General features: G+C 47.2%; 2 protein-coding genes across 2 annotated transcripts; both read left to right on the top strand.

The window, feature by feature from the left end:
- The first annotated feature begins 11,454 nt into the window (after positions 1-11,454).
- On the top strand, positions 11,455-13,237 carry LOC115387562 (transcription factor jun-B-like). The gene has a single exon (XM_030090327.1). The coding sequence runs from the start codon at positions 11,779-11,781 to the stop codon at positions 12,766-12,768; it is 990 nt and encodes a 329-aa protein (XP_029946187.1). The 5' UTR covers positions 11,455-11,778; the 3' UTR covers positions 12,769-13,237.
- Positions 13,238-19,737: 6,500 nt separating this feature from the next.
- Positions 19,738-21,332, top strand: trir (telomerase RNA component interacting RNase). Its single transcript, XM_030090593.1, has 3 exons — positions 19,738-20,533; positions 20,794-20,865; positions 20,945-21,332. The coding sequence occupies exons 1-3, from the start codon at positions 20,237-20,239 to the stop codon at positions 21,050-21,052; spliced, it is 477 nt and encodes a 158-aa protein (XP_029946453.1). The 5' UTR covers positions 19,738-20,236; the 3' UTR covers positions 21,053-21,332.
- The last annotated feature ends 124 nt before the right edge of the window (positions 21,333-21,456 follow it).

The raw sequence follows: 21,456 nt of genomic DNA, 5'->3' as shown, positions 1-21,456 counted from the left end.
CCACTGTCAGTGTAAACAGTGTATTGTTCTCTGGTGCATGTCTGCATTCATTCGTTAGAAAAACAAAAAACAGCAACAACCCACATTAGTAAAGCATCGTTTTCAGCGTTTCTGTCATTTTCATGTAAACAGGCATCGTTTTGAAAACGTAGCCGTGCAAAAGCGAACTTATTTTGAAATGAAAACGCAAAGCCAATACAAAACATCACAATGTAAATGGGGTCTTTAAATGACTAAAATATCATTAAAAAAATGTTGAATGCTGTAAACAACATCTAAATGAGGAATCACGTTAAAATACAAAAAATCTCAACAATTTCTCACAAACATTGGACAGTCAGTCTCATTTATGAAATATTTTTAGGAAGAATTCTGAAAAATAAGGTATTTTTCTTCAGTTTTACAGGAATGAATTCAATTCCTCGTTAGACGTGAGAAGTGGGACCTCATCCAATATGGCGGCAGTCGCCATTTTGGACGAGGACCCGTCAACTCCGGTCCGCAGCAGTCAACGAGGCATTTTCTGATGTTTGTACAGATCAGCACAGACATGACACAACCCCTCTGAGCCGGATTGACAAGAACATTGAGCCTCGGTTGGAAAATATCTGATATTTAAACAATTCAGGATCATGAATGTGAGAAACAGTAACTGCCGAGACAACAGCTGTGCTAACATCTGCTTGAGTTTCAGTACAGACAGAGAACAGACACGATGACTATAACTCAAGTCCTCCAGCTTCCCGAACCTTCGGTACTTGTAACGACATGAATTATTTCATGACAGTGATCAGTTACTGTCACATTACTGCCAAGGCAGCAGCAATACTGTCTGCTTTACCTCGCATTAATCACAAGACTTCCAGAACGTGCTGGATTCTCACGTTAGTGACGAAGAGAGCCGCTGTGAGGGATGACTTCACGAGCGAATTCCTGCATGATGCTTCACAGCACGTGTTGGCAAAAACCTCAAGCAGTCAACTGCTTAGAGGATGATTTGTATTATTTAAAAGAGGAAAAAAACCCAGAGGAAAAGTGCTCTGCGGGGGCTGACATGGCAATCCTCCGCAGGGATCTTGTTTTAATAAAAGCCAAAGCCATGTTTAGACCATGTGGCAGACTGAAGACCACGAGAAAACCCAAACGACGGAGCCAAAGCCGTCACCGAGCAGACCAGGCCCATCAGAGAGCGTCTCCGAGCCGCTTGGCAGACGGGAAACACGCCGGGATCAAACACGCTCCAGAGACGGACGGAGGAATTTCTGCAGCGTGTTTTATCTGCCACTTCAAGAGTTGCGGGGATGAAATGTGAGTTATCCCAGATCGCTGCAGACGCACGAGGAGTGGACGCGGATCTGGAGCCGGCGGTGCCAATGTCACATGCCTTGCTCTCCTCAGGGGTTTTGAACTTATAACTCACTACAGGGCAAAGTGGTCCGGAGCACATTCTGCGCTCATTACTGATTAATGAAGAGGAGGAGGAGGAGGGAGGAGGAAGGAGCGGAGCCCGGCGTGTTGACCTCTGGCGACGGCGTCACTGACCCTCACTCTGGACTGACTCACGGTCGTCCTGTCGTTCCGCCCCTCCGTTCCCCCCCACGGCGCCGCGGAGCTACCTGACTCACGGCCGCCGCCGGACGCCTCGGCTTCGCTGAGCGGGCCGCTTTACCGGGGATCTTGCCAAGAAGAGTCCTCTCCGCGGGGGGCAACGTGACGCGCTCTGTGCCTCCCTGGGTTCGACCTTAACGAGGTTGTGACTCTTCGGTCTGTGCTGCAGATTTATGACGCTAAAAGCATCGACTTTGTCCAAAAACAATGAAACTGCAGAGTAAACACAACAAGAACAGATCATCTCTTTGTTTCAACAAAGCATCCTCACAGTAAATCTCAGCATATTGGAAAAATCTGTTGATTTTCCATTTGAAGCTTCAGGTCTGGTTTGTACAGTGATGCTCTTCATAACCACAACTCAGAGCTCGTTTATGGCTCATATACGGTTCGAAAACAACGAGAAAGCAGAGAGAGGCTGCTACAGTGGACTCCAGGACGTCCAGAAGATTCACAGTCGGGTCACATTGATAACTGGAGCCGCTCAGGACTGCCAAAAACACACAAACCATGGAACTGTAGTGGAAACGGCTGGAAGCTCCTCGTTTTCACAATTCTACAACATTTAAAGCAAAACACATCCAGGAATATTCATGATAGGATTATTTACATTTAAAAAAACTCTCAAAATAATATAAAATTCTCATTGGAAGTCTTAAAAATAAGCGATCAGATTCCCGGTTTCTCATTCCTCTCAATCCAAGGTGAACCTGAATCGATGAGGGAGCCTGGAGTCGACGGAGGAAAACATCAGCGGGCCGTCATGTGATGTTGACGAGGACGAGGATGACGACGGCGCGGAGGATGATGGAGACCTCTATTAATAGAGCGGGCCGTAAAGTGACCGCAGTCACAAAGGAGCGGAGCGCCGCCGCTGATGAGAGGCCCCATTATGTCCCGACCGAGGCGTCCGACGCTCCGTCAAGAGGACTCTTCACTGAGCGACCTCATCTGACGGAGCCGGCGCTCGCCGGCCCGCCGCCGCCTCCCCGCTGAGTGGGCGTTTTTTCGGAGGAGTCGTGAAGGTCAGGAGGGAGAGGAGCCGTGACCTCCGGCTGGCCTCCCCGCCGCCCTGAGTCACGGAGCGCGGGCCGAAGAGGAGCAGACGGCCGCCGGCCGCCGGCCCGGCGCTGACAAAAGGAGGGCTTGTTGCAGAGGTGGCGAGGCACAATGGGACAGTCTGACAGGACGAGGAGGAGGAGGAGGAGGAGGTGAGGAAGGCTCAATCCGCGCCATAAGCACCTTACTGTCAAAGCCCGCTTTGTGACAAGACCAGAATGCATAGGGCCAAGAAATTAAGGGGATTTTCCTGTGCAGGGACGGGAAACGCTGCGAGAACGAGGAGGGGGAAGAAGCGCTCGACTCCTTTTGTTTGGGAAAATAAATCCCTCACACATGGTCTCCTACAACTCCTCTCTGCCCTTTAGCATTTCAGAGGTAACATGGGAGGGATGATTCACCTCACAGCAAAAAATATCCAGGCTGGAGGCTTTCCTGTGTGGAGTCTGCATGTTCTGCCTGTGTGTGGGTTTGAAACCAGCATGGGTGGGGAAGGGCTTGATTTTTGACCCCTGTGTAAAGAGGCTGAGGTCAGCCACACACACACACACACACACACACACTTTCTGCAGATTTACTCTAAACTCTGCCGTAGCCAGCTGTTTCACTGCCGCCCTGAAACCACAGCCTGACCCTAAAACATGTCTTCACTTAAATATGGACTGACTTCCCATGGGCTGGTGAGCTGGAAAGAGCGGAGAACAAGGGCACACACACACACCACACACACACACACACACACACACACACACACACTCACACACTCACACACTCACACACTCACTTTCCCTAATCCTCCGGTAAACAGCTCCGATCCCCCCCCAGGCCTCTGCCTTCGCCGGACTCCCCCAGGACGGGGGGCAGGTAACACTCGGCTGGTTTTGGCACGGGGCCATCTGATCCTGACTGCCGGAGCCGAGTCTGCTGCCAAGCTGTTTGTCCTGCCCTCAAACTCTTTGAAAGTTTGCCCAGAAAATATGCATAAAGCAAGAAAAAAAACCAAACGGTGAAGAGCAGAGACACAGCGAAGGAGCCGGAGCAGACCTCGGGTATGGGTCGGAGCGAAGCCGGAGCGTCCAGCAGTGACCCAGCCGCTCCAAATCTAAACAGACCAAACACACATGTGACTAATCAAGATCTGACTAATCCGTCGGCCACTTTTTTTCTTTTCTGTCGCAAAAGCTGAAACCTGATCTAACTAATCACCACGTCATTGTTTAGAGCAAAATGCTCCCAAAATTAACAGCTCGACTGGTAATAACAGACCCGGGTGATTAATCGAGGCTGTTCAGGGAAAGAACAATGTCACTTATCGACAGTGTTGTATAAGCCTCTGAAGACTGGCTGAAAATCAGGCAATTCTTCAATAAAGTGGAGGAACTGATAGGTACTGGAAAGTAAAAGTAACTAGTTACTAGTAACTACCTAGTAGTATTAATGAAATCAGTTGACTTCTTTCTCCAGTTACCTGGAATGTCAAGCGTATTGCTGGGGTGTGACGCGCTACAATCTGGATGTTAGAGGAGGAAGATGCTCTAAAATCTGATGTCAGAGGAGGAAGATGCTCTAAAATCTGATGCTAGAGGAGGAAGATGCTCTATAATCTGGATGTTCGTGCTTCCTGAGAGAAAATGCTTAAAGACCAATGGCAGCAACAAAAGAGGTGAGATTGCTTTTCTCTCTAAAATGAAGTTAACATTTTCTTTAATCATGCTAACCACAGCTAATGCTAACGTTGCACCCAGCAGTTCAGGGAAAAAAAACAACACTTTGTTCCCAACAACAAAATCAATCAGTAACGGCATAAAAACCAGTCAGTGAACGCAGCACCGTCACTCAGTATATTATTTTAATAAGTTACTTACATGTTCCTGCTAAAATTTTCTACTTGATGCCAAACGCTACGTACGAGGGGGTACCCAAATGTAACCGGAATTTGGTTGTAACTTTTATTTCTTACATTTCAAAATAAAACACCACCGTCGCCTTCAAAATAATCTCCATCCGCATTAATGCAGCGCTCCAGCCGTGTCTCCCACTTCACCAATGCGTCGTCAGACCCCGTGCGTAATTGTGCCATTTTTTGCCGGCTGCGATTTGTCTGTCACCTCCTCCACATCTGCAAACCGCTGTCCCTTCAGCTGCTTCTTCAACTTGGGGAACAAGAAAAAGTCACTGGAGGCTTCATCTGGCGAATCAGGCGGATGGGAGAGGAGATTCATCTCATTCTTCTCCAGAAACTGCGTGAGGCGCTCTGTGGTGGTGGATCAACCGGCTCCACTCCGCCACTACGCTCTGCTTCCTCCTGTGTGTGCGCCGACAGCGGCTGCTTTAGAGTCGAACATTTGGCCCGATGGCACGGCGCCACTCCACCAGCGTTCCCGTAAACCCCCGCCGCTCTGGACGCCGCCCGGTGCCAAGATGTCACTGGGAACGCGGTCGACCTCAAACCGCGGCGCTGAGGAGGAAAGGAACCCTGAAAACCCCGAGCGGGGCCGAGCGGGGCCGAGCAGAGAATAGAATTTATGAGGGAGGCGGCAGCGTGGAGGCAACACTGCCAGGAACTGCTGTTTCCTGTGTTTGTCCGTTCTCCCATGGAAACTCACAGAAAGGCATAGAATCAAAACTCCGGCTGCGAATACCAGAGAATTACCTGACAAGAGTTCATTAACCAGCGAATTCAGCCAGCTCTCCATCCTCCTCGTGAGGAGACGATGGAAAACAGCTGCTGCCTCCGTAACAGCGCCACTGGAGCAGCGATAAGTCACGTTCGTATTGTTTGATTTTATAATCAGGCCGCACTTCATGACGGGGGTGTGGAACACGTTTCAGGTCAGGGGACACATACGGCCGCGTTTCATCTCGAGTGGGCGGCAGCGGTGAAGCAGCGTCGGAATACCCTTTAAATTTAAAACATTTCAGGTTTTCTTTGCTGCGGTGCAGAAAAGATGTGATAAAAATGGATACATGTTAACAAAATCAAATAATTACTACTGGAAATGACTACAATCTCAACAAACAGCCAATCGTTATGAACCCTTTTAGAGAAAAAAATACTGTGAATCATTAAAAAAATCTTTAGCTGTTGCATTATGGGTAATTTTATAAACTCACCCTGACAGCCTGGCTTTGAGGATAATGCTAATATATATATATATATATATATATATATATATATATATACTGTATATATACACATACATATATATGTATGTGCAAATATATATATATATATATATATATATATATATATATATATATATATATATATATATATATATATATATATATATATATATATATACACACACACACACATAAATATCAATGTTTTCTTTGAAGTTTTCACTTTTTCTGGGAGGTTTGTCCAGATTGTAGCCTCTTGCGGGCTGGTTTTGGGCCACAGGCCTTATGTTTGACCCCCGTTTCTGTACTAAGCTTGTGACAGTTAAAAAAAAACATCTCATAAAACAAGCAGATGCATCCTTTTCCAAGCACATTCAGGAGCTCATATTTATGGTTATCTATTGCAAAATGATACATGCATGTAGAATTTCAGAGTCCAGATTCAATATTTTTCAAGAAATCCAGTCAGATTTACAGATTATTTCTGTCAGAAACGTGACTTTTGTGTCGTGTCAGTCAGTTTAATGATTTTCAAAATTTCTCATATTACAAAAATGTGACATTTGATTTTTTTTCCAACACAAGGAAAGAAATTTTAAAAGATCAAGTATTTTGAGGAGTTGATTTCATTACTCCGCCCCGTTCTCACTGAGCTGCAGCAACTTGTGACCGGCTGCAGACGCAAATTCCAGAACGTACGCCGATCAGCAGCGAGTTTCAGTGCGAGCTGGAACTCTCTGCAGGACGGTCCTGATCATGTGACGACGGGGATTTTCCTGCTCCCCGCATCAAATCTGCTTTCAGAAAGCTGGGTGGAGGTTTTCAAACATCCACAACATCTCAGGAAAGCTCTGCAGGCAGTTTATGAAATATGATCACGATGGCATCATCCAGGGGGGTCAAACATGAGGCCCGTGGGCCAAAAGTGGCTCACGAGAGTGTTCGGGTCACACACCTTGTTCTTCCTGGAGCCTCCATCCTGCCTGGTGGAGTGGGAGAACATTCACCGCTCCACACTGCAGAAGAACAACAGGGCTTGATGAGACACACTTCTTAACACTTTCATTTGAAATCAGTTCGTCACGAATAAATAAAACAAAAAATAAGTTTCTTCTGGGCCTGAAGACGAACAGCAGGGTGTGCCAGAACAGATCCCTGCATTCGGTTCTGTTTTATATCAGGTACATGTTGATGCAGGGTGACGTGGTTCACTGCCGAGGGGGAAACCCCCCCCCCCCCTCCTCCTCCTCCTCCTCCCATTAGTGCTGAGTGACATTTTATGGATCAGAAATGTCAGGCAGGATAATCAGAGGTTTGGAAACATAAATCCAAAGTTCCAGTACATGTTTATGGAGAGGATTTCAGGTCACGACGCCTCGGCGATCAAATAAAGAGCAGGATGCTCGACTGATGCGTGACTGAGACTCCTGAACCCTCCAGGAGATCCGAAAAGTTCCAGAAACTACCAGGAAGCTCAGAACTGGAGCATTTTTACTGACATGCTGCTTCTTACTGTGACACCCAGGACTCCTGTAGCGCGACCGTCCGACCACAAGCATTTTCCCTCAAGCCGTCAGGGCTGTGACCTCTGACCCCCGGTCAGCACCTCACCAACAAGAACCATTAACACATAACCGTAACCACTGCAACACAGCACGCGCACACACACACACACACACACACACAAAGACTGCACCATCTACACAATGAGCATGTCCCGTTTAAAGATGCGTTATTTCCCGTTTCCATGGAAACGAAGTCAACCCGTTTCATTGACTCGGAGCGCTGTTTTTAAAAGCTCCTGTTTTAATTTGATCGCCAGTAACACTTTCACATTTGGAAACTTTTATATCTGTACTTTTTAATGAATCAACAAAAAATCACAAGTGGTTCGTTGGGATCAGTATCGGCAGCACACTAGATCGTTACACTTTCATCTTATTTACAATTATACTGATACTATATTTACACTTTTTCCCTTTTAATCTGAACATCTTCTCAGAGATTATAAATTTCACGGCAGACTGGGAAACAGCCCATCGTCCCATCGGATGACTTGTCAGCTGAATCTTGGTGTTTGGTTGTTGTGATCAGCAGGTCATCAGGTCACATTACAGAAATAAACCAATATCAGCGGCTTCAAACACTAGAAAGCTGAAGTAAATGCGTTAAATTAAAGTTACACAGGTGGATTTGTTGGATCAGAGCTTCAACAGGTTCGTAACAAACATCAGCAGGAGACACTCCAGATGCTGAAAAGTCAACAGAACCTGCTGCTGACTGAATTCCAGGAGTGTTTTCAAATCCTCCAGACAAATGCAACAATCTCCTCCTTTATATATTGTTAAATAACCGTGTATTTTATAATCCCTTCATGAGAACACATCTGGAACATGGTGGGCGGTGTGATCGCTCGCCGCGGTCGTGGGGGTTTGTCAAACACCGATCATCTGCTCATTTTAATGAAGAGGAGTGTGTTTTTGTGTTTTATTGTTCACCTATAATGTACATCCCACTCTGGCATTGTCTCCGCCGCACATCTGCACATAGGAGAGCTGTTATTTATGTGTTTGGTTGCGTAATGAGCTGGATCCGAGAGCCGTCCTGCAGGTGCAGCTGGAGGATTGGAGCGCGGCGTCCTGCCCGACTCCCTCCGTCTGCGCAGAGACGCGGGACACGGCGGCGAAGGCGTTTGTTGCGCGTCTGCGTGGGCGTCAGGAGAAGCGCAAACAGGAGACAAAGGTTGCTTTCTCCACAGCGGAGACAGGTGCAGCGACGGAGGAGTCGCGTTTCCGCTGCTCGGCCGAGAGAAAGAACGAGCTCGAACAGAACGAGACACAAGAAGCGGAAATGACTGGAAGCTCAGGCTGGAAAAGGTTGGCGTGTCTCAATGAAACACTTCATTTTCTAAGATTTTTTTTTTTTTTTAATAAAAACTGTATAATTTACATTTATTCCTTATCAGCTGAAATATTTCCATCTATTTTCTTTAACAAAAGTAATGAATTTTGTTTAGAGTCAAAAATAATCAAAAGTTTTTTCCCCCACAAGGCGCCTGAACTATCAGTTAAAATATTACCCTTTTTAGATTTTTGGGAATTTCTAAATTAAATTCAATTTCTGTGTTTTTCTTCTTCTATGTTCTCTTTTTTTAATCTTTATTTTTTGGTGTGACTTGTGACTGGGAGCAAGCGAGACATAATTCAGATTCGCTGTGCGTCTTTCACAGACAGTGGAACTGAAGAGGTTCCCTTTGGCCACAACGTCTGAAACCTTTAAGTTTCTCATCAGCGTACGACTGACTGACAAAACGGTTCATTTTAAAGCAGATTTCTGGGAATGTGTGTGCGCTGAGGTCAAGGGCCACGGTGGGCCATTTTACACTTATATTAATAATCTTTATGCAGGAGACACAAGCTTTATATTTCATCGAGATTCATGAAACTTACAGGAAAACATGCAAACTATACACAGAAGAGTCAGCAATCCGAGACTGGAACCGGGTATATTCCTGCTGTGAGGCCGCACTGTCAACCACTACACTGCTGTGTGCAACTGGTACAAGTATTGGAAAACAAGGGAAGTCTGATAGTATGCTAGTTATTACAGCGCGACTCTTGTACTTGTGGCTGCAGAGTGTTTTAACATTCCTAACACAGCGATTAAAAGCACAGCTCAGTCTGCTCTTGTGGAAGCGGCTCATAGGAGTATAAAGCTTCTCCCGTCCTTCCGGCCGCCGTCCACCACAGGCCACAGAGCACAGATAGAGGTCCTCCGTGGCTCCTCCCTCCATCTGAGACATAAACACTGAGAGAAGGAGGCGGCGATGCTCCGACCGTCTGCTGCTGGAGTTTATTATGTCCTGTGTTTCTGTATTTACTTTATCTGTCTGGACTCTGCGGCACTAAACTGCTGCTGCCGCTGCGAGATTACTGCTTTACTGTGTTCGATCGTTTTATTGTGTCCTCATTGTTTTACTGCTTCTGTTGCTGCTGCACAACACATCGCCTTTCAAGGGACAAATAGTCATCAAGGCGAAGGTTCCTTCAAATTCTGGATAATAGACAAAATATGAGTGGTTTCGTTCAGGTTAACGTCACTTTGCAAGACAACTGATTATACAAAATGTCAACATTTCTAGTAAAAACAACCTGAAAGATGTCCTTTACACTATTGATCGCTCTGAATTGAATTGTTATTTACTGTAAAAGTAAATTGAATATGACGTCTAGACCTACTGGATGCGAGTTGAAAATTGGATTCTGACACTTCCAGTGGTTTTCTGTGCAACGTGACGTTAAAGCACCATTTTTCACATTTTAAAATCACTGGATCAATCCAGTGCATTAGATGAGTTATGAAGAGGAGGGACCAATGTAACACATGATAAAAAACACTATAACAACACATTTCCCAACTGTTATGTTGTACGTTATGTTGTACGTTTCAGTTTAGCTCCTGCTTTATGTGTTTTTCTACTGTCTTTCTTGTCTATTTTCTCATTTTTATTGAATTCTCGGGGATATATATTTTTGTTTTTTGATAATCTGGGTGATAACATGCCCACTACATACGGGCAATTGAGATGTAATTTCTATTCCATTGTGTGTTTTTAATTTACTGCAGAACTGACAACAAAGCTCACTTTAACTCGGACTTAATGCAACTTTTTATTCTACATACTAGAAGAAAACATGAACGGATGCACCAGTTGTCACATATGAACCTCATGTCCTCAGATGTTTCAATGTTCTGCATTTACACCCGACCAGGAAACTAATTACAGGTTGGTTAGTCGTGGGACTAAACTCTTCTCTGTCCGGATCAAAGCGGGACAACGTGTCCAACCTCAGCGATACCTCGCAGAGCTGTCAGGACACTGCGGACGGGCTGTTTCTGCTGGAACGGATCACAGGCTGCTTCTGAATGACCTCTGGCAACATCTGTGTGTGAAACAGCGACCAGACACACCGAGAGGGTCCCTCTGGTTTGACTCCAGCTGAGCTCACTCCTCCGCCCCGCCGGGCCAGAAAGTCCCTGACTCTCTCTGGCTCCGGGATCGGGATTACACAGGGCAGGAATGCTGTTGGAATGAGGCCCGAGTGGGCGTGGCTTCCCCGCTCTTCCTGAGAGGAACTGCCGCGTCATCATGTCCATATAAGGAGCTGCCGCTTCCTCCACGGGACGGATCACAATAAACACCTGTCCGGCGCTTCTGCGCTCGTAAATCACAGATAATGAACCCGGCGCGGCGTCACGCACAGCATACTGGCCCTTTCACGCGCGGAGGGGCCCAACTGAACGAAACCGGTGCGTTTATTAACAGTCTGCTGAGACGCGACTGAACGAAAAGCTGCGAGAGACGCAGAGTTTCATCCAGCTGCGCGTCCTCGCCTCTGCATTAAAGTCTGATCCCGGCGATCAAGGCGCGTCCACGCATCGCGCTGTCCTCGCCGTGACAGCGGCGCCCGCCGCGCTCCCACCTCGGAGCGCTCCTCTTGCCTACAGGCTTGTTTACAGTCGCCTCTTCCCGGCATTAACGTCACCGGGCGACGTGCGCGCGGGAGGGCGGAGACTCGCGGCGCGCCGGCCAATCAGCGCGCTGCGCCGCCCCGGCTCGGAGCATGTGTGTGAGCCTTTATTAGGCACGGCGTGACCCAGAGACACACACACACCTCCAGAAGCGTCCGAGAACAACGCGCCGGCTCGCAGGAATACACGCACAGATCCAACTTTTCCCGGGAAGCACCGTGAAGACAGACAGCGCCTCGGAGGCTGGAAAAGACTTTTGCGCGCTTGTGTTGGACTGTCACGCTTCTTTTATCATTATTATTATCAGAAACACTGATTCTGGGACACAGTTGAGAGAGAGAGAGGACGAGCGCCTGAATTGATGCGCGCGCTCTGCTGACACTGACTTTTGTTGATTATCCAGAGACTGTTTCTAGAAAGCGGCCGGTAAGATTACTTTCTTCCTACGACTTTATGTCTACAAAGATGGAACAGCCTTTTTATCATGACGACTCTTTCCTGCCGGCCTACGGCCACTCAGATGCAGCCATGCACGACTACAAACTGCTAAAGCAGAATATGAATTTGAACTTGACAGAGCCCTACCGCAACCTGAAATCCCAGCTGCGGGAAGCTGACCCGTACCAGGGGGGTCACCAGGACGTGGGGTCCCTGAAGCTGGCGTCCCCCGAGCTCGAGAGGCTCATCATCCAGAACAGTAACGGGGTGATCACCACTCCCACCCCGGGCCAGTACTTCTACAACCGGGGCATCACGGATGAGCAGGAGGGCTTCGCCGAGGGCTTCGTGAAAGCGCTGGACGAACTCCACAAGATGAACCAGATGGCCCCTCCCAACGTGTCGATCGGAGCCGGTGGAGTAACGACGTGCTCGGCGGCGGCGGCCTCTAGCGTCTTCGGCTCGGCGCTGCAGCCCGAGCCCCCCATCTACACCACGCTCAACGCGTACTGCCCCGGCACGAGCCTGTCGTCCGCGTCCAGCTACCCCACCGCCACCATCAGCTACCTGCCGCCGCACCAGCAGAGCCACCCGCAGCCGCCCGCGCACGGCGCGCACGCCCCCTTCCAGCACGCGCTGCCGGGCTCCGGGCTGCACCCGCAGCGGCTGGTGGCGCTCAAGGAGGAGCCCCAGACCGTGCCCGACCTGCTCAGCAGCGACGGCTCGCCCCCCATGTCCCCCATCGACCTGGAGACCCAGGAGCGCATCAAGGCGGAGCGCAAGCGGCTGCGGAACCGGCTGGCCGCCACCAAGTGCCGGCGGCGCAAGCTGGAGCGCATCGCGCGGCTGGAGGAGAAGGTGAAGGTGCTGAAGAGCGACAACGTCGGCCTGTCCAACACCGCGTCCGTCCTGCGGGACCAGGTCGCGCAGCTCAAACAGAAAGTGCTCACGCACGTGAGCAGCGGCTGTCAGCTGATGCTCACGAGCAAGATGGAGGCGTTTTGAGGCGCGGGGACGACACTCACTGAACTCACCGAGACTGACAAGTTAATAACACTGGAGCTCTGCATGCGCGGCGCTGGAGCAGCGGGCGGACGCGCACGGAGCGCGCGCTCCTCTGTGCGCCGCTGAGGGGGGAGAGACTGATTGAAATGGTACTTTCGGATGCTGGACACCCTCACAGGACCATTCAACCCTCAGAAACCAGGGGCAGCATCCGGACCGAGCACACTGAGCACCGGCGGGCTCCCTCTGGCCCGCGCGTGCTTCACTAATGGTAGAAAATGGGAAAGATTGTTGTAATACTTTGTACTTTTTTTTTGCAACTGATATGGTCATGAAATGCTGCATTTATTCAATGTGTAAATTATTTTTAGTTTGTCCGGTTGATCCAGACAAAACTGATGATGTCCAATGTTTACAGTGTCTTTTTTTATTTGTGATGTGTATTTAAGTAAAGTGTCTTAAAAATGAACTGAAAGTGTTTCTGCGTCATACATCCACACACACACACACACACACACACACACACACACACACACACACACACACACACACACACACAGCTGAGACACACACACACACCAGGAAGCAGTGGGCAGACTGAAGAGGACCAACAGGGTTCAGAAGAGCGCTGCTGCTCCCGGTGAGGAAGCCTTACACAAGCAGAAAGACGGTTTCTGCGCTTTTACGCACGACGCTGCGTACGCACGGCATTTCCTAATTACGCAAGCGCCTGTCCATATATGGGCATGTTGGTGCGCGTTTCGTCAGAGGGGAGGATTTCTGGGAACCCCCGCCCCAGGTAACGCAAACCGGTTTTAATGACCTCCCTGACTTGTATTGATCCGGGCTGAGCGCGTGGGGAGGGAGGGGGGGCGGACTTTCCTTTGAGAGTTGAGCAATTTTTCTTTTTTTTAAACAGAGGAGCAAAGTCCAACTTGATAACAGAAAGCAGACGAGAGACACGCAGAAATACAACTTTAGAGATGGTTTTACAGCCTGCTGCCTGAATTATAAGGTCACCATAAAAAGATATAAGCTGGCTCGTGTGGGCCTGTCAGTGTCCGTCAGATTGGAGGGATTACGCACGGCAGGAAGTGACAGCGGCCTCAGGAATGCCGGGGGCGTCTCTGGACCGAGTGCCACGCCGCCGGGCTCGAGCTGTGCGCGGGGCGTGGAGTGTGCGTCCGGGAGCGGCTGGATGGACGGGCGGAGCTGCGCACCGATGGCCAAATATGTGCCGCAGCGGGGTCTCCAAAAGACGCAGCGAGGAGGGAAAAGTCCCTCGTTAAGTTCACGAGAGTGAGTCATTAAACAGGCACGCGTCTATTGAGAGGGGTCAGCAAAGGTTTCCAGGACACAGTGAGGAGATTAAAGGTCAAAGGGCAGATTTAAAGGCCTTTTTTCACACGAAGTGCGGTACAGTGACCCCAATGATGGGAACTTCTGCTTCAAACCTCTCACAATCTCACAGGCATAGAATGAATATAAAATATGGGCAAATGTTAAAGATCCTCAGAAATGCGGCATCAGCTTGTTGAATTTTAATAACCTATTTTATCCATAGCCATACATTTCTGAAACACCTGCGATTTAATCAGTTTAACTGATATCATGTGATATTAATAACCTAAAGTTTTTATTTTTATTGGCTTCAAAGGGTCATTCAAGTAAAATGCCATCATCTTTCCATAAATCCTGTGTTTCAAACAGTGCGCAATAAAAAGGAAAAAAGTATCAATATATCCAGTTTGGAGGTAACACCTTGAGAGCCATTTAAAGTAAACCCAGAGGTCAGTCTGATACCAACTATTCAGAGAGAAATCAAGGTGAGGCAGATTTTTCAACTGCAGGAGGAAACGCACACACAGGAGGAAAATGCAAACTCCACACAAAAGGCCCCTCAGTATAAGAATGCAAACCACTTCACCACCATGTCCACAAAGACCAAACTCCAGCTTATGTTCAGTCATTAAGAGATCCCCATGGCATCTCAGTCAGAGGTGGGGGGGTCAAAGGTCATGCTGGTGAAGGGGGCTGTGAGATTCAAACCAGCAACCCTGCACGTGCACTTACAGGTGTAATATAGGATGTTTGGTAACACTTTACTTTAAGCACCCGGTTTAACACATTACAAGTAGTTATAAACACTCATACATGATCACAGTGCTTTATAACTCACTATACAGCACAGGGTCAGGGTCAGGGTCAGGGTCAGGGTCAGGGTCAGGGTTAGGGTTAGGGTTCGGTCCTGGCATTGTGATCATCTATGAATGTTTAGAACTATAGCTACACGTGTTATAATGGCATTATAATGCTTTATAAATGTACTTATAATGTGTTATACAGGGGGGCTTCAAATAAAGTGTTACCGGATGTTCTATTTGCTTTGAGTTCCGGGTGGATCATCAAAATAACTGGTGGGTCTGTTTGTCAATCATTCTGCTGAGCTGCTTTCGTCAAGCCGTTGAACGTGCTCGCTACCAATAGCGCATTCAGAGTGTTTATGAGCTTCGGTTCGAGCCAGTACTTACCGACGGCGAGTCTGACATCATGAAACTGAACTGTTTCGGAAAACAAGCTTTATGAGCGAGGCCGATCGCACAAACTGTAAACAGAGCCGTGCACGCCCGGAGAAGATGAGCTCTCGCTCGCACGCTTCTGCCATTGATGGGCGTTTCCTCGGTTGTCTGGCGCATGCACGTTTTTCATAAAGCGAGTAACAGACGCTTGGCTTTGTCTTTTCGAGAAAATCCTATATTACACCTTTAAAGGCCAAATGGAAGCACTTTCTGACCTTTTGTTGTTTGTTGAGGATGTGACACATGTTTTAAGTGACGATCTTCTAAGAGACACATTTGTCACTTTGAAGTGTGATACAAGAAATAAGATTAAACATCTGATAAGAATGTTCTTTGACGTGTCATTTTTTGACAGAAGAAGTCACTCCAGAGTGGTACCTGCAGGACTACAATCCTGTTTCAGATTCTACAACTTTTAGTTCAGGAGCCACAGACAGACCAGTTTCCACATCAGGGCGGAACAATAACCTTTAAATTTCACTTTAAGGTTCTCCTTTGTTGTGGAGCAGATGAAGAAAATGTCTATATTTTCACCGTGGATACACTTTCCATGAGGTGAAAGAGCAACCCACTGCGCCACGGCAGTGGTTGATGTTGTTTCACAGACCTTTCAAGGAGCCTCGCGGGTTCAAAACAGCGCGTGTTTTGGAACTTTAACTGAAAAAAAAAGTAGTGGTCTCGGGGAAACCGGAGGGGGATTTCTGCTGCGTGTGAAAAGCGCTGCTGACGGACCAGTGAGCAGGAGTCCCGACCTGGACCGAGAGGAGCGCGTCTCCGCGCGCGCGCACGCGGCGCGCACCGAGGGACGCTGCGGTTTCTGTCTTCTCACCTCTTTCATCCGTCTCGGCGTCGAACAGGCTCATTTCCATCAATAACAACTCGACATGGAAACAGAACCGGGCCCGGCGCCCACGCCGCCGCTCCCGGTTCCTGCCTCTCTCGGGGGATGTCCGCCGCGCTCCTCCATTCATCACATGAGCCGCACGAAGCGTCGCGCAGAGAGACAACAAGCTGCGATCGGTAAACGGCGCATTTCACGAACATGTCTCCTTTTCAGAGAGAATCCCTCTTCACTGTCAGTTAAAGCCATACAGGAGGAAAGAAGGTGATTATACTCAAAACATGGGAAAGGGGCAGAAGGGGTCAATGTAAGCATCTCTTATTTTATAACGTCTAAATAAACTATTTTTTGTACACTTTTGTTTGAAAATGTATTGTCAGATCTTTATTTCATATTTCTTAGAATCAATTTTATTTGTTTGATTTTTTTTACATTTGGGAATTAAATAGTCTAACATTTAATGAAATTTGCTTTTTTCAGTTCAATTTAATCATCAGTCATCCGTGACATTTGATCATTTCCCTTCATTTATTCATCAAACTCAATCCTTATTTAATTTCAAATATATTTTTCATTAATGTATAAGTACAAAAACATTGCAAAAGATGTAAACTGAATGGGATATTTATTTTTGTTTCATTTCTACCTTTTATTATTGTATTTGTCTGATGTTATAAATGAATAAATGATCTTATTTTATTTTCCATTTGTTGTCATTGCCTGTTATCCATTCTTTATATTTAGAATTTGTTTATTCACCTGCCATATAATTAAAGTTATTCCTTCATCAAAGTGTTTTGTGTTATTTCATTCAGAATTGGTTGTTTTTTTTCCCCTGTTTGTTTTATTACTTGATTCCTTATTGTATGAAAATTGTTCTTTAATGAAATACAGACTTTGAGGGGGAGTTGAGGGCTTTAAAGTATTACAGGTGGCGAAGGTGCACAAAGACGATGAGAGTGAACAAACCCTAGTGTTGAAAAATCTTTCCATTTTCATCCAGCTTGACGGAGCAGCTCCGTAGAACTGGTCTGAACCCACCTGCAGTGAAAGCCCTGCTGGTTTATTAATAACGGAGCTGCTGCTGAACGTCCCGGCAGTGCCTGGGTGTTCATTTACGCACACACAGCAGGCGCGCCTAATATTATGCACACAAACACTGAGGGAAGGAAAAAGCAGCCAATTGAAGCCATACTGGCTCTCCACACGCCTCGGCCCACAACCCACACTGAGTGTCTGTGGGAACATCTGTGATGTGAACAGTGACGTCTGAAGGGCCCTGGGTGGGTTTGATTTTCCTCTCCGAGCCCCCGTCCCCTCCCACAGACACTCACAGGCCTCTCTCTCTCTCTCTGATCTTCTGTTATCTTCTCCAGAACCATGAATATTCCTCCCACCTTGTTTTGGCCATCTGAGGTTCTCGCACAAGTTGCTTCGCTGGGTTTCAGCTAAAAAGCTAAAAACAAAACAAGTGTCAGTTTTTCTCTGAACTCCTAAAAAGCCACTTGAAGCTATTTGAACGTGAGAATCTTCACGACCTCAGATGAAGTCTGCTCAACAATCTAAGGACGAGAATCTCACGAGAAAATGAGAAAACTGTAGAAATATATGTAAAAATGGGAAAACATGGTGCTCTATTGTAAATATGATGAATATACATTAATTCAAGCCTGGTATAGAGTTTCACACTGAGGTATCAGGGCCTCCTAGTGTGACTTCAAACAAAGCTGTGAAGGTTGTGAAAGCTTTTAAAGCCAGCTCGGAGTTGGCATTTGTTCAGCATTTGTTAATGTACACTCACACACTGAAACATGGTGGTGTGTTTACACTGCAGCAGAGAGCTGGCCCAGAAAGCAGGTCTTCAGCGAGGAGTAAACACTGGGAAGGCTGGAAGGGATTTCCAGGCACACAGCGCCACCTAGTGGGGAATAAGCCTGCAGACATTCTTTTATGAAGAGGACTGACAACCAGTCTGACCTTTACCCTCCGTCAAGGAGCCCAAATGTCACATCTTCGACCCTGTTTTCCATGAATTCACACCTGGACAGCTCACCAGCCCATCACCCAGTCACCATTTCACCAGAGAATGCAGAGAACACATGAGAACATGCAAACTCCACACTGAATGAAACCAAAGTCTGGAGCCTGACCTCTATCTGAGGGAAAAGTGTAGCTGCTTCATCTATAAATCACTTCACAGAGTTGTCTGATACACCCTCAGAGAGGCACAGTTTCAAATCATTGGAGTGAAGTAATCCCTCTAAATTACATGTTTCTCCGGAATCAAACAGCCTGCTCTGCAATGGAGGCTTTTTACAAAACATCCACTGTTTAATTTAATGATCGGTTTCCCCTCAAAACAAATATTTGAGGAATGGTGCTTTCTCTGGTTCAGCCGGTGTAGAACAAACACTCCTGCTGTGTCAAGGTTAATGTGATTGTGTGTTAAAGACTGTTTATAACGATTGAAAAAAGGATTTCAGACAAAAGGACAACATCCTCTCACCATTCTGCACCAGAAAACTGCTCAAGAATAATATTCAATAATAATATTTATATGCTGTAGGGTTAAGTAGTGTGAATAATAACCTCACAGTGTGAATGTTCTCCATCTGGATGGATCTTCTGATTCCTTTGCACAGTCCAAAGGTCAGATCTATTAATCTTCTGTACCACTTTACCCTGCAGATAATCCCCGATAACTATGGGTGAGGGCAGGGTGTCCTGACAAACAAACACACACACACACACACACACACACACACACACACACACACACACACACACACACACACACACACACACACACACACACACACACAGGTTCGTATTTCTATCCTTGTGGGGACCTTCCATTGACTCCCATTCATGTCTAGCCCCTAACCCTGACCCTAATCCTAACCCACACCAAAACACAGCCTAACCCTAAAGAAATGTTTTTGCACTTTTACTTTTTTCAGTAACAACAACATGGTCAAGAAAACACTGTTTCCCCTCATTAGGACCAGAAAAAGGTCCCACAAGGCACGTCGTTCCAGGTTTTCCTATCCTTGTGGGGGCGGTTGAGAGTCACCTAACTGCCTAAAAGGTCTGTTGGAAAGTGAGGACCAGCAAAAATGTCCTCTCTCTATTGGTTTTGAACTCATAGAAGAACACCCACACACAGAAAGGCCCAGGTGTTATTTGAACCCGAAACCTTCTTGCTGAAAAAGGTTAATTGATGAGTCCAGATTGCCTGCAGCTGTGGAAGTGTGTGGTTTGTGAGCAGTGTCTGTCCTGGATGGACTCTGCCTTCAACAGAACTTGAATTTGAAGCATGCTTTCTGACTGTGATTGTGACATTTGTCTCCGATCTAATATTACAAAAATCAGACAAACAAACAAACAACAGACAAACATAATTAAACACGCTTTTTTAAAATTTTGGAATTAGCCTAGTAAATATAAAATAAAGTGTTTTTTTTTTTATTTATTAGGCTTTTCTCGTCTCCCCACGACAGCACGCCAAGCTGCGGCGTGACGTAAACTGACGTAAAGCTACGTGCTGACGTCGACTCAGACATGGCGCACAGGAGGTGATGGCTGGCTAAAGTTAGCATCAGGCGTCGGTAAAGTCTGCGAACTCCCGGTGTTCGTGCGGTTCTTTCAGCCTTATTCTCCGCGGTGACTGCTGTTTTTGTATTAAGGGGCGTTTTGCATGCAAACCGAAGGCTGAAGTTGAGTTATTTCCTCCACAAAGGCCTTATTGTGACCGTATGCTAGTCCAGTGTTAGCCGCGCTAGCAGCTTTTGTTTTTGTTCTTGATAAACATTGGGTTTTTTTTACACTCGAAGGAAAACGGAACTTCGTTTAAACGTGGCCTTATCTCTTTAAAATGTGTCTTTTGTAGTCTGGGTTGCCTACCTGAGAAGATTCCCTGGGTGGGTCCAGCTCGTCCCGCGGCGTGTTGACGGTGCTTCTTGTTTTTTTTTTTTTAAGGCCAAACAAACAAACGGACGTTTTCCTCCATCGAAACTTTTTGACTGTTTCCTGTTTACAAGTTGAAACTATGGATCCTAAACGCTCGTACGGAAACCCTCACACCACCACCACCAGCAGCAGCAGCAGCAGCGACTCCAGCTGCGGCAGCCCCGCGTCCCCCTCCGGAAGCCCGGCCCCGCCGGGGGCCAGAGCGCCGGTGCCCGGGGGAAACGTGTTCGCCAACGACGGCAGCTTCATGGAGATGTTCAAGAAGAAGATGGAGGAGGAGAAGAGGAGAAAGGAGATGGAGCAGTCAGGAGACGGGAAAGCCGCCGAGCAGGGGCACGCCTCAGTGGAAAAGAGGCCACCTCCCGTGACGAGCTTTGTAAGGGGTTCAGCAGTTGTAAGATGAGATTATCTGACACTTGAGTAATTCTAATGACCCACATGTCATTTTTTAAACTGGCCTTCTCAGTGGAAATGTGTAAGCGATAGACTAGGGACGCTCCTCACTGATGATGGTTTCCTGGTGGTGCAGCAGCAGCAGACTGAATGTAGACCTTCTGCTCTGGTGTAGTCTCCTTCATTGGCAGCCCTCCTGCAAGAGCTCCTATAACGGTGTCAGTCTTCTATCCCCTAACCCAGGTGGGGAAGCGCAGAGGCGGCGTGTTCCTAAAGACCGGCATTGTTGCGAAGAAGCAGAAACAGGACTCTGAAGTAAGTGGAGGAGAACGTGCGGGGATATTTCAGTGAACTGCTGCAGGTGATGATGAACTGTGTGTTACGTCTCTTCCAGGCCGAGCCAGGCAAGAGCGATGCTTGGTCAAAGTACATGGCCGAGGTGAAAAAGTACAAAGCTCACCAGTGTGGCGACGACGATAAAACCAGGCCTCTGGTCAAGTGAGCGCCAAGCGGCGACCGCTGCCGGGGAGAAGCTCCGAAGTTCTCGTACTGCCAGTTCAAGTTACCTTTCATTTGTCAAGTTTTTACAAACTGTTTAGATCAATACCCCCTTTCTCTCTCTCTCCCTGTTTTGTTTTCGTCTTGTTTATCTGTTGGACTCTGGTAATTTGATCTGGTGTGTCAAGGTGTTTGACCAGCTGGGCGTTGATCACCATTAAGTATCTTTGAATATGTCATGTCTGCTTTATGATAGGGCGCGTTAATAAATTGAAATTGATTAACTTGTGGTTTTTGGGATTTAAATGAAGGAGCATCAGGTTGTGTGTGCAAAAGCTTCAACTCCAATATAGATATGATTTTTTCACTCTTAGCTTCAGTTTCCATCGTTGTAGTGGTTTGGATCTT

Source organism: Salarias fasciatus, chromosome 4 (assembly GCF_902148845.1).
Source record: "Salarias fasciatus chromosome 4, fSalaFa1.1, whole genome shotgun sequence".
Lineage (NCBI taxonomy): Eukaryota > Metazoa > Chordata > Actinopteri > Blenniiformes > Blenniidae > Salarias > Salarias fasciatus.
Note: the sequence above shows the minus strand (reverse complement) of the source record. Positions and strands in the feature narration are given on the sequence as shown.